General features: G+C 39.3%; 1 protein-coding gene across 2 annotated transcripts in view; it reads right to left on the bottom strand.

The window, feature by feature from the left end:
* Nucleotides 1-5,414: 5,414 nt before the first annotated feature.
* LOC117476506 (NMDA receptor synaptonuclear signaling and neuronal migration factor) overlaps nucleotides 5,415-15,082 on the bottom strand; it is a 38,858-nt gene continuing 29,190 nt past the window's right edge. For both annotated transcript variants that reach the window (XM_034123105.1, XM_034123104.1), the window contains 7 exons: nucleotides 14,008-14,091; nucleotides 13,875-13,908; nucleotides 13,032-13,102; nucleotides 12,756-12,835; nucleotides 10,898-11,000; nucleotides 6,680-6,755; nucleotides 5,415-5,603 (listed from right to left, as the gene is read on the bottom strand). In XM_034123105.1, the coding sequence (XP_033978996.1) occupies nucleotides 5,506-5,603; nucleotides 6,680-6,755; nucleotides 10,898-11,000; nucleotides 12,756-12,835; nucleotides 13,032-13,102; nucleotides 13,875-13,908; nucleotides 14,008-14,091 (546 nt within the window). In that variant the 3' untranslated portion in view covers nucleotides 5,415-5,505. The remainder of the gene's footprint in view (nucleotides 5,604-6,679; nucleotides 6,756-10,897; nucleotides 11,001-12,755; nucleotides 12,836-13,031; nucleotides 13,103-13,874; nucleotides 13,909-14,007; nucleotides 14,092-15,082) is intronic.

The following is a 15,082-nucleotide window of genomic DNA, read 5'->3' on the forward strand; positions in this document are numbered from 1 at the left end:
CTAACATCTCAGATGATGTCTTTTCTCTATTCTGTTGTTGTTTGTGTGTTTTATGCTCTTTTCATCTATCTCTAAGATTGGCTCCTGCATTTTTACATGGTAGGCTACACATAATACATATGTTGGAGTGGCTGAGCTCAGTTATTTGGCCTATGATGCTCTCATGCTGCTGATTTACATTGTAAAGAAGAAGTGTCATTATTGTTTAAGTGTTGTTCAGCTGAACTGGTTTCATGGCAACCATGGTTGTTTCCTTTGATTTCCAAGGATCAAGTACTCCTACACAGGCTCTGATGGGAAACTCAACAATGGCCATTCTTGGCAATCAGAGCAATACTTCACAATACCATTTAGAATACCTTAATAGCTGATCTCCTGGTTCGTCTTTATTGTGTGTATATATATATATATATATATATATATATATATATATATATATATATATATATATATATATATATATATATATACTGATAGTCACCTGTTGCTAAGCACACTACAAATCATTTCATATAAGTAGAGATGGCCTCCTTGTAATTTCAATATTTTTAAATTCCTAATTATCTGTTTCTTAGCTCGCTGCTGCATATGAAATATATTCAGCTGTGTAAAGACCAGGTTGTATGCATTTGCAGTATATAACAGTCAGTCAACATCAGTGGCTCCCATTTCTCATACAGTAGAGTCTATGAACTGCTGTCGGATTATCTGCTGGTTTTGCAAGGAAGTTTATTATTGTAGCTCTCTTCTGTGCTGAGCGTGGTTTATTGTCATAGTGACTGGGTCACAGCCAAGAAGGAACATATCATCTGTGTTATGTGACTACTCAGTTCCTCGAAATGTTAACTTTTTCTCTTTTTATTCGTCCATAACCCTCACTAGGAGTCCTGATTGTCCCTGGGGCTGTATCGGTTTTTAAGTGGAACATCTGCTATAAGGAGGATAAGAAGCAGGGAACTTGAATGCCCTTTTGAATAAGAATTCCATTTATTTTTGTATTAGATTGCTTACATTGATTGAGACATACGATATGATGACTTACCTTTTTATGTTATTTTCTTAGTGTGTTGTCTTTGACTCGTATATACTGTAGGGCCAGTATAGGTAAAGAAAAATCAATTGAGAAGCCAGTGGTGAAGGGTTAATATTTAAGGAGAAAACCAGAGATTAAAGTTGTAAATGAACGCTAACAAAAAAAGACATTCTATCTGATTAATGAAGTAAATGTATGCAACATAACTTATCCTACCATAAAACACATAAAACACAAGTCCTAGTACCAAATGTACCACATTCATCAACGTTAAACCAGGCTTGGCCTTTTCGTGCACTCTGCAGTTTGTAGCCTCCGGGGGTTCAATGCTTTTTGACCTTGAAGGACTCAGGAGAACAGCTTAAGATAACACCGGCTTTAAGTTGAATACTTAGTGGGATGCTTGCTTCAATGATGTTTGCGTTAACATAATGTTTTACTTTCTTTACACACACACTTATTCATTATCAATCATCAGTTTTTTCTCTGTCATGTTTGTTCCTGCCCCCTCCAAGAAAGAGGTGAAAGGGAAATGTGTAAACTGTTGTGTTGGCGCATTGGTGGTCTTTAAAATCAGCAGTTTCGGGGGACTCTGCTGAAAGAATTGCACTTGAATATTAACAAACTGTCTGTGATGTTTGCATACTCTGTTTTGCATATCAAACTTACATCCTACTTCAAGTGGAGAAAGGAAAGAGAGATGGAGGTGTAAAAGCTAAGCAGAGTGCGTGAAAGGCAAGTGCACGGAGATTAGGGATTGAGGGGTTTCTGGGACGGGGACATAAGGTACCGCAGAAGTACTTCCTCTGGATCAAGACTGCCTTATCTGCAATTCTGCATGCTAATGCTGCTAAGACAAAAATAATGAGAAATGTGTGTTTTTGTTGACATCTCTTTCCGTTTCCCTGCTATTCTAACTCATTTCTGGCACTGGGGCTGAACTGAGTTTTATTCTAGAAAGAACTCTATGACATGTTTCTCTTCTCGTGATTAAACATATGCCTCTTCTATCTACCTTTCATCGATTCTGCTACCGCTTTGCACGAGTCAGGAAGAAGCCACTTGGTAGATGTTGGACTGGGAATTACAGTTGAAGTTGCTCTCTTGGCTTTTCCTGTGATCAATAGGCATTGGCCACTTACTGACCACATTGTTTGAAGAAGCATTCGATTTTTCTCTATCTATTACATGAAATGAACCATATTCACACTTCTTTTTTAATTGGACCGTAGCAGTTGCAGCCGTTAGCAGTTTAGTGTAAGATGTTTACCAATTCAAATTTAGATATGTATTGCAGAACAATGGAAAATGGCCTGTTTGTTGGCAGTAGTGAGGTTTTATCAGGTTTTCCAAGCCAAAATGATTCCACATCTCTGTTTGAAATGGGGAAAGGCCAGAACCTCGTTCATTTACAAAGAGTACTAATGATGGTGGAGATATATCTTTTGGCTAATTGGGGAAAATTCTTGAAATACGATTTTTTTTCTCTGATTTCCCCGCTGATTTCGCCACCATGTGAAATGGAATAAATAATAATACAACGCAGACTGAGAAATACAATTGGACACGTTTGCATCTTTAATTAGAATTCCGGTGAAATGTTGTGGGATTTTTTGCTGAAGAAGAGAATATCAAAGCTCTCTCAAACTCTTCACATCACGGTCAGTTCAGCCCAAGAAATATAACAGAAAAGGTATTACCATTAATATCTTTATAGACAGTTTCTATGGCATGAGAAAGACATTTTCTGACTTGACTGAATCCATATAATCGCTGCTGGATTTTGAATTAAAAGTATACCATGGTGTTATGTTGAGAAGACCGTTCAGCAGCAGCTGTTGAGGGCAACGTCTTTGAGTATACGGCAGCTTAATGCTTCTGCTGGAATGAACACGGCTCAATGAAATATGACAGGTGTTTGGCCTTTAAATCTGGAGTGAAAACATGTTCGGCGTGACTCAGGCTGAGAGAGCACTTGTCTGTGCCAGACAAACTGTAGGCTAGCACTGCAATGTCAGAGAGAGGGCACACGCAAATAAAAGCAGAGTTTTGTTAGAACAGAGCACTCCAGTGAGGCTGGTTGACTTTAACAGAAAAAAAGCCCCCACATAGTGCTCCAAATATGAACACATCCACACAAATAAGGACAAATGGAAATGTGTTTGCCATACACAGATCAAGAGTATCTTTGTTTGTGAGTTTGTTTGTATATGTGTGTGTGTGTGTTATGAAGGGCTTGGGTCAATCTATTAAATAACAAAAATATTATTCCTCATGCACTCTGTAAACGTTCTGCACGCCAATGAATTATGCAGAGACTCAATGACTGGTTTTAAAAATCATACTTAGCAAGTGTTGCTCTGCACCGAGGTTTTACTGACATTCAGGGGCCGATGTCATTACAGGACTCCGCTGTGATTGGCTGAGCAGTGAGCCGTTGCGTGACTTAGCAATGTCTCCTTGGAACGCTGCCACATTGGTAAAGTTATGGCCGAAATGCAGCAGCGTGTCGTTAGAAATGACAGACATAAAAACTGGGATTGCAGAACTCCATAAGTACAAAAGCTCAATGGACTTTTAAGCAGATCTGCCTTCATAAGGGCCTTCACAGAAACATGTCAACCTGAGAAATCAAATAAACTGAGTGTTGAGATTTTCTGTGCTTTTAGAGTGTCACTGTCCCAGTTTCAATGGTGAAGCACATGTATCTTTGCTTTGCTATAGTTTGACCTTGTTATTTAGTGCTGCTTAACTATATACTATAGAGACTATGAGAGACTTAAGGTCCCTTCTATAAGTCAAGCCCCAAAGTCCTTTGCCACTTGCCATTAAAAAAAAGTTGATAGTATGCCTGGTAATTGTCATAAGCTGAAACTGAGATACATCTGATGACATCAACAGGGTTATTTTGGCCTGAGTCCCCCACAGACAAGCATACAGATAATGTTTTCACAGACTGAGTTCTTCACGATGGGTAAACTGTCTTTTTATTGGTAAAATCTGTGGACCCCTTTCACATGTCCCGATTTATTGATTTCTTAAATGTCTTTTTGTCCCAGCCCCAGTGTTTCTGTTCGTGTGTGTATAAGCAATGTTTTCAGATTTCGGCTTAGTGGCTGCTCTTCACATTTCACCATCTTTCACCTATGTGAGACCGCTCTGGTCACTCAGGTGGTGTGCTGTCTCAGACACACACACACACACTCTGTGCATATTTCTGGCCTTTTTACCAGCCGACACCTGGCAGGGGCGGCAGGAGGCTGTTAACAGCTTAAACCTCTGGCAGATCTGTTTAATTCAGAGAACTCCGGTCCTCAGACTGGATCTCAGCCCAGTGATATACGAGGTGGCGGAAACTCGTTTGCCTGCCATTAAGATATGCCAGGAGTGTTTGGCAGATAGTGAGAGCAGCTGGCTCCGCTGACAGGGGCCGACTAAGTGGCTCGGACCTTCTGCGGAAGAGTAGCAGGGATCAATAGGGTGACTCCTCCACTGCAGTGGCAGGAGCTCTTGGATGGCTGTTACATCCCTCTTGACATCATGAACCATGCTAGACTGTATTTGCGTATGTGTGACAGGAAGAGAGAGAAATGGCAAGTGAAGGTGATGAACATTTTTGCTTTAACAGAGGAGCAGAAAGAGAAATACACACAACATCATGTTTTTTTTTACATGGAAATTACTCCCACACACACTCTCACAAAATCAGCACTTTTTTTTCCTACTTTTTTTTTTTTTTTTTTAACCAAAACATGAAGCTCAATTCCTCAAACTGAAGATACATTTCCAGAGAGGTAATACATTCATTCCAAGCAATGGTGATGAAGATTACAATATCTTGATAGAATGGACCAACAGATGAAGTACTTCATGGCTAAAACCTGAGTTATTCCAAAGTATTTCCATATGAAACTGCACAACAATGCACATCAAAAATAAATGATGCATCATTATTCTCATATAGAGTATTATTTGCATGACTAAAGCTATGCTAATATATTCATGTGGTATATACACACATCGACACATGGATTATTTATGTATATGTATGTCTGAGAGGTCCAGTCTAATCACAGAACCACATTATGGCAGAATGAGATTTTGCTGAAGCCCATAAGCCTCCGAAAATGTCTTTTTGCGATAGAGGGGTGACTAAAATGACCTTTTTTTTGTTTTCACATTTGATTATTTGAATTTTTGTTTCTCCTTTGCCTTCAAGATGCAAATGGAGTTGGTGACTAAGACTTGGACAGCCCAGTTTTCTCTGATCTTTCCTCATTTTTTTTCAGCCTCCTCAATCCTGCCTGCCTTCACATCCTCCTCTTCTCCCAGTCCTCTCCAGGATGAAAGCAGGTATGAGTGTTTATATTTGTCGGGTCGAGCGCTATAGTTGAGCAAATGTTCAGTCATTGGATCGCATTTGGACGGGTTCCTGGGGGGGCTCCGCTGCGCCCATTATCCAAGTTTCTTCGTCACAAAAATTCCTCATAGTCCAAGTGTTTGGAGTGCTGGCGGGTCTTCCAGAGCCGGTAGAGGCGGAAGTCGAAGTACAGCTCAATCAGCTCTTTGCCTTAATTGGTAAACGAGACAGGAACATAATCACTCACCCATTAAGAGAGCAGAATATCACTTTTTTGTTTTACCATTTTCCCATATCATTTCACTAAGACCTCAAATTCCTTGTCATGGATTTTCTTGGTCAACTTATTTTAAAAGTAGTTCATTCTGCGGACCTTGAACACATTCTACTACAAGTGTGTTTTCTAATCCTGATAAGTTGCTTATTTTATAATGGTTTGGGTTCAAAGTTTGCACTGAAAACCCATGAAAGAAAGGGTCATTTGCATTCATGGAAATTGTTGTTGCTGAATCCAAATACTCCAATCGTTTTTTAAATTGATATCTCGCATATTTCTTTACTTTATCTCAACAACATTTGAATTATGACTAGTATTAAAATAGTCCTATCATGTCTTGAAATGATTTAGTCCTGCATACAAAATGGTGTGCCACAGATCTTGCTAAATGTAGCTTTAGAGCTGAAAAAACAACAACCATGATATGTTGACTATACTGTTGAGGATAATTTATTATTTGATCATATTTGTCTCTAGCCTTAAGATATTGGGATAGTATTTATTGCAGATGGAAAATATCCTATAGTATTTTGAAAGGTCAAAGAAATCCACGACATAAACTGGGATGTCCGGAACTGACCCTTTCCCTAATCTAAACTAAGATCAGTGCGTGCCCAACTATAACCATACAAACATGTATCATGCTTCAGTTGCTATGGACAGCTAGCCTTTGCAAATACATAGAATATCAACAATTTGCAACTGTCCAGATATATTAAAGAGCATTTCTTAATATTGATAAGAAACAAAACTCTGGTGGCAATAAGGTCGGTGGTCGTCGTTGTGAATAACTGAGTTTGAAGTCTATGACTTGGATCTTTTGCATTTTCAAACGAAAAATGGAGAAGCTGTTTGAGTAAATTCCTTGTAGACAAATCGCTGTCTACATGTTAATGATAGACAGCGATTTGTCTTTCATACACGCATCATGTGTGTATTCGTTTGAGAAATCACAATGCACGTGCGGGTCTGTTTGATGTGTGTGTCGGGGTGTTTTGTTCATACCCACCCTGAGCAGACAGCTCCAGCGGCGACCCGAACTCGACAGAATAAGGCCTCATCAGATTCTTCAGTTTCTGAAACAGCTGTTGGGACGAGATAAGGAAGCAAACAGCAATTAATCCCACTGCACTTGGATACACTCGTAGCAGGGAAGCCTGCATCTTCATACACAACACACACTCAGACACAAACATAACAACACACTCAAGAACGGCTATGAATCCTGCTCATTACCGCCAAAGAGACGTGCACATTCTCGAGCAGGTAACAAGGAGGTATAGACTGCAAAAGCATTCCTCTTTTTCTGTTTGTCTTCATATAACCGCTGTGCAGAATTCCATGAAACAGCAGAGCTTCTAAAGAGTTGCAGAAGCACCTCATTATCCTATTCATGTTCAGGAAGAAATTAAACGAAAATATTCAAATTTAAAGCTTGAACTTAACTGTAAATTAGAGGGATTTGTTGGCTGATAAGTGTTTTTTCATATACCACAATATTAAATGCAGCATTTAAAAAATGAATGGAGGACACTGACTGCTTCCTGCTATTCAGATGTGAGAACTTGTAGATTTTTCTCAGTGTAGATGAAATATTCTGGAACTGAAGCATATAAAGACTTTGATGGCAATATAATATTTTTTCCTTATTCAGTCAAATAAATCAATTGCAGCCCTAATTACATAATGACAGTTTGATTGGAGCATTACAGTGATTTGGGGTTTCTCAGTAATCTATTCTGCAGTTTTTCACAGACACGTGCACATTAAAAATTGAAGCTGACTGATTTCTTGCTCCAATTTGTTCACGTGGAATACCCCTCTGTCAAAGAAATCAAAGGGCCACATGCGCTTTTCTTTTTCACTTTGTGATGTCAAAATGGAGGTGGCGATGAAAAGAGCAGCTTTCATTCCTTCGTGTTTGCAGTCCTTTGAAAAAGATAAAAGAAGATGGCTTCATGCCAGATGTGGCGGAGAGAATGTTTGGGGAGACGCAGGCGGTGTGCCGAGTCTGTAGTGCAGAGAGCTGGAGGCAACAAACAAATATCTCATGCACTTCGAGGGTGGGACGCCGCTTGACGCTGCAGTGCATTGCCGTGACCATTGGAGACTTGGCGATGGAGTGAGGATTACTTCCTGCATGGAGTGTAATGCGCTGGAAATGATATATTGTGAATACCCATTTGATAGATAGATATCTTTTACATTTTTTGCTGTTTTTTAGTGTCATGTTTGCTTTTCATGCAAGACATTTTGTTGTGCTTGGACTCTATTAATGTTGGGTTGTTTCCTTTCTGTCCTCTGAGGCTATTGTTGCCAAGACTGAGGCAGAATTTGTGCTGACAAAACAACATGCTTAAACAACTCTGAATGAGAAAAGTAGGTCAGACTGCCTGGCTGACCTGTTCCCCTGCTGCTCTGCTCCAGCCTCTGTTTTCATCCTCAACGCTGTGTCTCAAAACTGACAAACCCTAAGTGCTGTGGTGTTAGAAACTGAAAAGCAGCCTGCTCCACATTTCACAGAGTTATAACTGTGGTTTTCTTTTTTACTACAGAGCAGAAGCATTTCACCCCTCCCCTAATATCAGCAAATTGGAGCTCCTTTTTAATGTTCAGAACTGCGGCAAATGTTCATTTCTTAGATTAAATGACATTCATATCAATTAAACAACCCCAGAACAAGACAATATTATATTGGAGATGATTATTATTACAAAATCAGCGCTTGCTGTAATGAACAGGCTAGACCCCTTTGGTATTTGCTGAGTCATTTTTATTAATCATGAATAAACTAATGTGTTTTCAAACAGGGAGGGGGTAGTTTAATTTACTTCTCTATTAAAGTCAGCCCAGACTATTATGCCTTCAGGATGCATGTCAGTTTTAACAGTGTAAGCTTAAATAAATATAAATTGCTATAACATATCAAGATGGAAGTTCTCCCAAGCACAACTGCAGATAGTGACACGCAGCATGTGAATATACAGCGAGTGAGTGTGTGTGAAATTGCAGTATGTTACCTGAGACCTCCTCTCAAGCAGCTTGAGCACATCATGTGTGTTTAAGACAACTTCCTAGTTATTATTTAAGTCATGTACAGCGACGTGGTGTTTGCAAGCCATTGGTTTATGCTGTCTGTAGTTCATCATTTGGCATTGATCCTTCCTGTTTCAAAATGTATAAAACGGGGACCCAATCTGACTCCATTCATGCTTTGGCAGACAGAGCGGCTGGGAGTGATGTTCTCTGTTAATGATGGGCTTTTCTATGGTTGGTTATATGATTAAGAAAGTAAAGAAAATACTAAATGTCAGAGAAAAAAACGGTATATGACCAAAAGATATTTGAGAAATATCACTACTCTTGAAGTTTAAAAACTTTCTTGGAGTTTGGATGCTGTTTTAGCACATAACATGAAGTGTGTATACTATTAAAGTGACCACACTTTTCCCCATATAGTGTATAATGGAGAATACGTTTGATTAAAAACACTTGTTATAGGGTCTCCAGTAAAATCACTTTGTAATTGTATGAGTGTACTCTAGGGAGGTATAAACAAATACTCATTAACTCTATTCTCTAACTGTAGTTTAGATTACATTTAGCTTCCAGCGTGAGAAAATATCACTTTGAGATCTTGGGACCAAGCCTTGAGTAAAATATGAATCACACCAATATTGTTGTTTTGGAATTGAAGCTCTGTTGAGGCAGGTGCCTGTGTTTGTCTGCAGGGGGGGAGATGTCACTCTGCACGCTGTACTGCAGACTTCCAGACTCTCCATCTACCCCAGAGAGACCCACTTTATATAACAAAGTATTTTGGCAGACATGACTGGAACAGACAGCTAGGTCAGACAAACCCCGCTGGCTATGTCGTTCCTCTGTGTCTCTGCCAGTTTGTTTGTCTGCTTTGATTTCGATTTTTTGGTTGTGTCTTATTGTTTGTTCCTGTCAGGTAGAGAGAGGTGCATCATTACTCAGCCTGTGTGCTTCATCCAGTAATATTACACAGAGTGAGGTAATAGTCCCACATGTTGAGGGAGAAAGAGCTAGAAACGGAGGCAGCCAGGATGAACGTGTGGTGATTATCAGACTAACGTGTATAATAAATATGAAAGCACAGGGCAGCAAACGGAAAGACTAACGGGGGAGAACAAAGCGAGGCACGAGCGAGCACAAGGAAGCGCTCCCTTTTAATGATAGGAGACAGGGAACAAAACGTCTATATACCTCGGGCAGCCTCATTTATTAAATCAGTTTGCGTGGCACATAAATCTGACGTTTTGAACACGTAAATCAACAGAGACCTTGTTATGAATGAATTGCCAAATCTACTCTACTTGGGCCACGGTGTGTATGCCACCAGCACAGGAAGTAATGAATTGTTGGGAATCAGATTTCACCGCTGTTGAACACTGTCTGCCTGTATCCTCCAGAGAAACTGTGTTTACATTCTTTCATTCAATGTGGGATAAAGGTGTCTCACTAAATATGTGATTACTTTACAAAGTCATTTTATTTACCACATTCCTGCAATGTGATAAAAGTGAAGACACTTGGTAGTGCAACTGGCTTGCTGCATGTGTATTACTGAGAAGTAATGAAATGAGAAACCACAATGGCCTTCATTTAGCTTTCTTTGAACAAACACAAACAGCCTTAGCCGACCTTAGTACTCGCGGTCTTTATGTAGTATCTACATAGACCTGTTGTTATGGTTTCGATGCGCTATGCATTAGCTTCAGCAGATAACTGCTATGCTACTTGCAAAGCTACTGCAACTTAAACACTGGAGCAAAACCAGTCCATAGCTGACATATGTGTTCATTTTTAAATGACATTAGTATCTTCTGTGAAATAGTGTTTGCTTGAGAGTCGCGATTTATCATAATTGTAAGATTACAGTGTTATTTGGACAAAATAAACGTCCTAATATAAATATAGCTTTGGGACTTTTTGTTTGTCAAAATCGGGTTGCCCTTTTCATAAATGTAATCACTCTTTTTGTACTATTACTGACTTTTATATATTTTCGTTTTAGGGAATTGATTTGAGCACTAAAATCGTGAAGTAAACATTTTATTATGGCGACACCAAATGTCACCATCTTTTCTGTAAACTAAACGTCCTCTGGCCTGAGATGTAATTAGGGTAAAGTAGAGCTTTTGTGTTATAGGTTGTGAAAGTGTGTGTGATGGTGTGTCTTCTTGCGTCAGCGTCTGTTTACCTTCTCTCCGTTGGGGTTGCCCAGGACGTAGCATCCCATTATGTGGATGAGGTTGGGTTCTGGGTTGACTTTGCTCATGAAGCGACTAAGCCTCCTCCAGAATCTGAACAAAAACAAAGACTTCAGTTATCACTCTTACCAACAGTTCCCATGGAATTAAATGCAAAAAATGACCTTTAAAAATGATTAGCTCGCGTCAAGCACATGTCCCTCTTTGGTGATTAACCACTTGATTTAGCAAAAAACAGGAGGTGAGGCTTGTGTTTTATATCTCTAAACCATCAACTATTCAAAGATGCCCCCCCCCCAGGAGAGACACTCTGAAAGATTCTCAATTGTTCATGAATGACAAACAATTGAAGGTTGAATCATCCCTCTTCGATTTAAGTCAAGTGGAAGAGCAGAAATATTATTTATATTCTGAAAATGGAGAAAAGAGCATTTACATAAGTAATTTGTATCAGGATCTTCAATCATTTGAATGCCTAAAAGGAGAGTCTTCTTTAGGAGTGAGCCGGTTTCTCTTCACAAAATACATTTTTATATGATGGAGCCCTTTTTGTGATATTTGGTGGATTAGGACTCAATGAGAGGGCAGCTAAGGTATCTTAATGATAAATACCTCCCTACATTTTCTTACTCTGGCTTCTTGAGGTATGGGTCACTACTACAGATAACTTGTTTTAATCTCTTATACTGTATGCATTTTCTCTCTCATGCCAACCACCTGCATGTCGTCTTCACCATATCTATAAACCACATTCTTGCCTTTTCTTTCGTCTGGCACCTCTACCTTCAGATAGCATACTTCTCCAGATATACCCAGCATCTCTCCTTTGCAAATGTCCAAACCATCTCAATCTGGCCTCTCACTTTCTCTCCAAACCGTCTAACCTGATCTGTCCCTCTATATACTCAATCTTAATCCTGTCAATCCAAACCAAAAATCATAGCATCTTCAACTCTGCCACCTCCAGATTAGGGCTGAACGATTAATCGATTTTAAATCGAAATCGCGATTTTAAATGATGCAATTATCAAATCGCAAAGCCTGCTTTTTTAAAAAGTGTTTTTGTTCTTCTTGTGTGTCAGTCATCCACACCAATCAGAAGTGCTGTGCTCCACATGTACCAGTCATTCTTAACCAATCAGAAGTGGCCCATGATAGTAGGTGATAGACAGATTGATCCAATCACCTGCCAAGTATTTTTGAAAGTGCCTGCCCTTTCCAAATGGCTTCCAATGGAGCTTTCCTAGATGGTTTGGTGAAACAAAGCATCTGAGTCCGGTTAGTAATGCTCCATCACATGTGTTACATCTATTACAGGGTGAATCTTAAACTGCAGCTTGACTTTAAAGCAACCCAACGGAAGTTTCATGTAAGTTTAGTTCTTTCACTCGTAGCTCGGGCTGCGGGGGTGCTAGAGACGGGAGCAACGTTGATACGACCTTCCTAGCCAGAGATATGGCCGCATTTTACAATAAACTTCCGTTGGGTCGCTTAAAAACAAATATCGCAAATCGAATCGCAATATCTGTCAGAAAAATCGCAATTAGATTATTTCCTCAAATCGTTTAGCCCTACTCCAGATGTGCCTGCTGTCTGCTCTCCGGGGAATCCCTCCACCTCTTTGCGCTGTCCCTAACCTGCTCCTTCTTCTCACAACAGATCACGATGTCAGCCATGAACATCGTCCACAGAGACTGCTGCCTGATCTCCTCCGTCAGCCTGTCCATCACCATTGTAAGCAAGTAAGGGCTCCCACTTTAAAATGCTAGCCCAAAAATGTAAAATAGCTCTCAGCAAAGCGTATCAGAGATGGAGAGAAAATGTTATATAAACCCAGCGGTAACTTACTGGCTCATGTCATCTTCCTTTTCAACCTTCGCAAAAGTTGCCACTTTATTCTTCAGTAAATACAGGTGACCAGGTCCTCCCTAACAAACACACACAAGAATGAAACAAATTACATTCCATCACAACTGGTAGTTTTCTTGATTTATATATAAAAATGGTAGCTATTACTTTCAGTACACTGCATGAATGTACACATAACCCCATTTATCACAAATGAATGTACAATTTTACAGGAAATACAGTATTACTTTTATTTAGTGTCTACATGTTCCTTACCTGACAAAAGATGAGCATCCTCCAGAACTTGCTTCCTCTCCTGTAAGCTGTGAGCTTCTTCTCTATTTCCTCTGGGAGAGAGAGTAACAGGTTGTATTGATATGAACAACAGTGACAGATAGCATAAAGAATATGCAAAAGAGACAAGTAACAATGTACAGTGAGAGAGGGAGAAATGTCAACAGTGTACACAAAGGAAACCTCTAGAAGGGTGGGTTCAAGTACAGTAAGACATCACAGACACTAATGGAATATATGAATTCAACAGTGTTTCAACAGCAAAAAACAGGTCAATAAAAGACAGAAAAATGGAAACCTGAAATCTCTACATGTGAATTATTCATTAACATCCTCAAGGCAACAGAGGGTCCTTCTCTGAATGAAGGAATCCAATTGAACCACATCTAAGCAAGTTTAAAAGAGATTTATAGCAGGCGAAGTTTAGCCTGTAGCTGTTTAATTGACCTTTAACCCTTACAGAGAGAGTCAGAGTTCAGACTCCGTTCCTCAGGCAAACTGCTGCACGCACAAGACTAGAGGTGATTGATTTTTTAGACTGTTGGTTTTATAAATCTGCTGTGGCTCTATATTTTATAATAAGTGTGTCTTTGTCCTCCTTCAACGCATTCTCATCTTTATGAGACAACTTTCATTAGTTGGACCCAAAATCATGCGATTGAGAGTTTCATATTTCATTTTTGTTCTGTTCTTAGTCATTTTATTATTAGATTATGTGATTTAAGTACATTATGTTATTCATTGTACTCACTGTTGAAATTACATGTTTATTGAATATTTTATTATAAAGGCAGACGCTAAGAGAAAACAAAAAGTTTTACTCACCCAAAATGTCATCAAAGGTTGCATGTTCATGGTCCTAAGGAAAAAGAAATGAACACATATAGTTGTTTGCAAAAGGTGTATGCTTGGTATGTCCATATATTTTTAAGCACATGTCCGAGTGTGTTTGACTCACATAGAGGATGGGGATGATGGACGGGTCGTCCCTGCGGATTATAGTGGGAACGTACTCCGCCTTCGGGACTTTAGAAGAGATCAGCTGAAGGTGAAGGAGACGAAGGATGGATTAAGTAGGGTGTGAGAGAAGGAAAGATGGAGAAAATCGAGCATGGGTTCAGAGAAATGAGAGGAAAGGGGAAAGGAGCAAACTTCATCACACTCATGCCTGCAGGGAATGTACAGCTCTATATATTATTCAGAGTGAGATGGTAGAGAATACATTAGGGGCGTTTAAAATAACTGTACCTTCCTAGGATTAAGCTCATTTTAACATATTTACCTATCAGTGTGTAAGTAACCATTTCCTAAAACAGTTACTTTTATTGTGCCCAAGGGATACTTTTAAGATGCAACAAATACAGAACTTGCATTTTTTACACAACATTCATAACAACTTAATAAATTATATTGATATCTGTGGCATTGAGGGACCTTCAACCATCAAACCCCTCATGTTTTTATTTCACAGTCAACACCATTTCATTTCAACTTTTTCTATCTGTTCTAAATAGATGGCTGCTTTTTTTTTGTTCGATTTTTGTTCTATGTAAAGCACGTTTTGAAAATGCTGATTTATTATCATTATTAGTATTAGGGAAGTCTCCCAACTCGAAATTGGGGAGTGTGGGATTTGAATGTCACGAGCATATAAAAGGTAGAGGGGGTTAAACAAATAATGCTAGTGTGTAGCATTGTGGGGAATGTAGGAATGTATTTATTGCTGCCTTCAAATGGAACCTGTGAGCTCATGGTCGCAACGTGGGAAGTTGATTGGCTTGGTGTTCAAAGTGGTTACATTGTGAGCAGAGCACTGCCAGGCTAGGGTAACATGGATAGATTGTTAACATTACTGTTAACATTACTGTTGGCATCAAGCCGAGCTCACAAGTGGGTAATGTAAGGCAGGAAATATAAAGGCTTAGTGACAAAGAAAAAAAAGATAAGAATTTGGGAATATTAAAGGTCCCCTATCATACTGTTTTTCATCAATATATTATAGGTCTCAGATATATACAAACATGTCTCTGAAG

This window comes from Trematomus bernacchii, unplaced genomic scaffold (genome assembly GCF_902827165.1).
Source record: "Trematomus bernacchii unplaced genomic scaffold, fTreBer1.1, whole genome shotgun sequence".
NCBI lineage: Eukaryota > Metazoa > Chordata > Actinopteri > Perciformes > Nototheniidae > Trematomus > Trematomus bernacchii.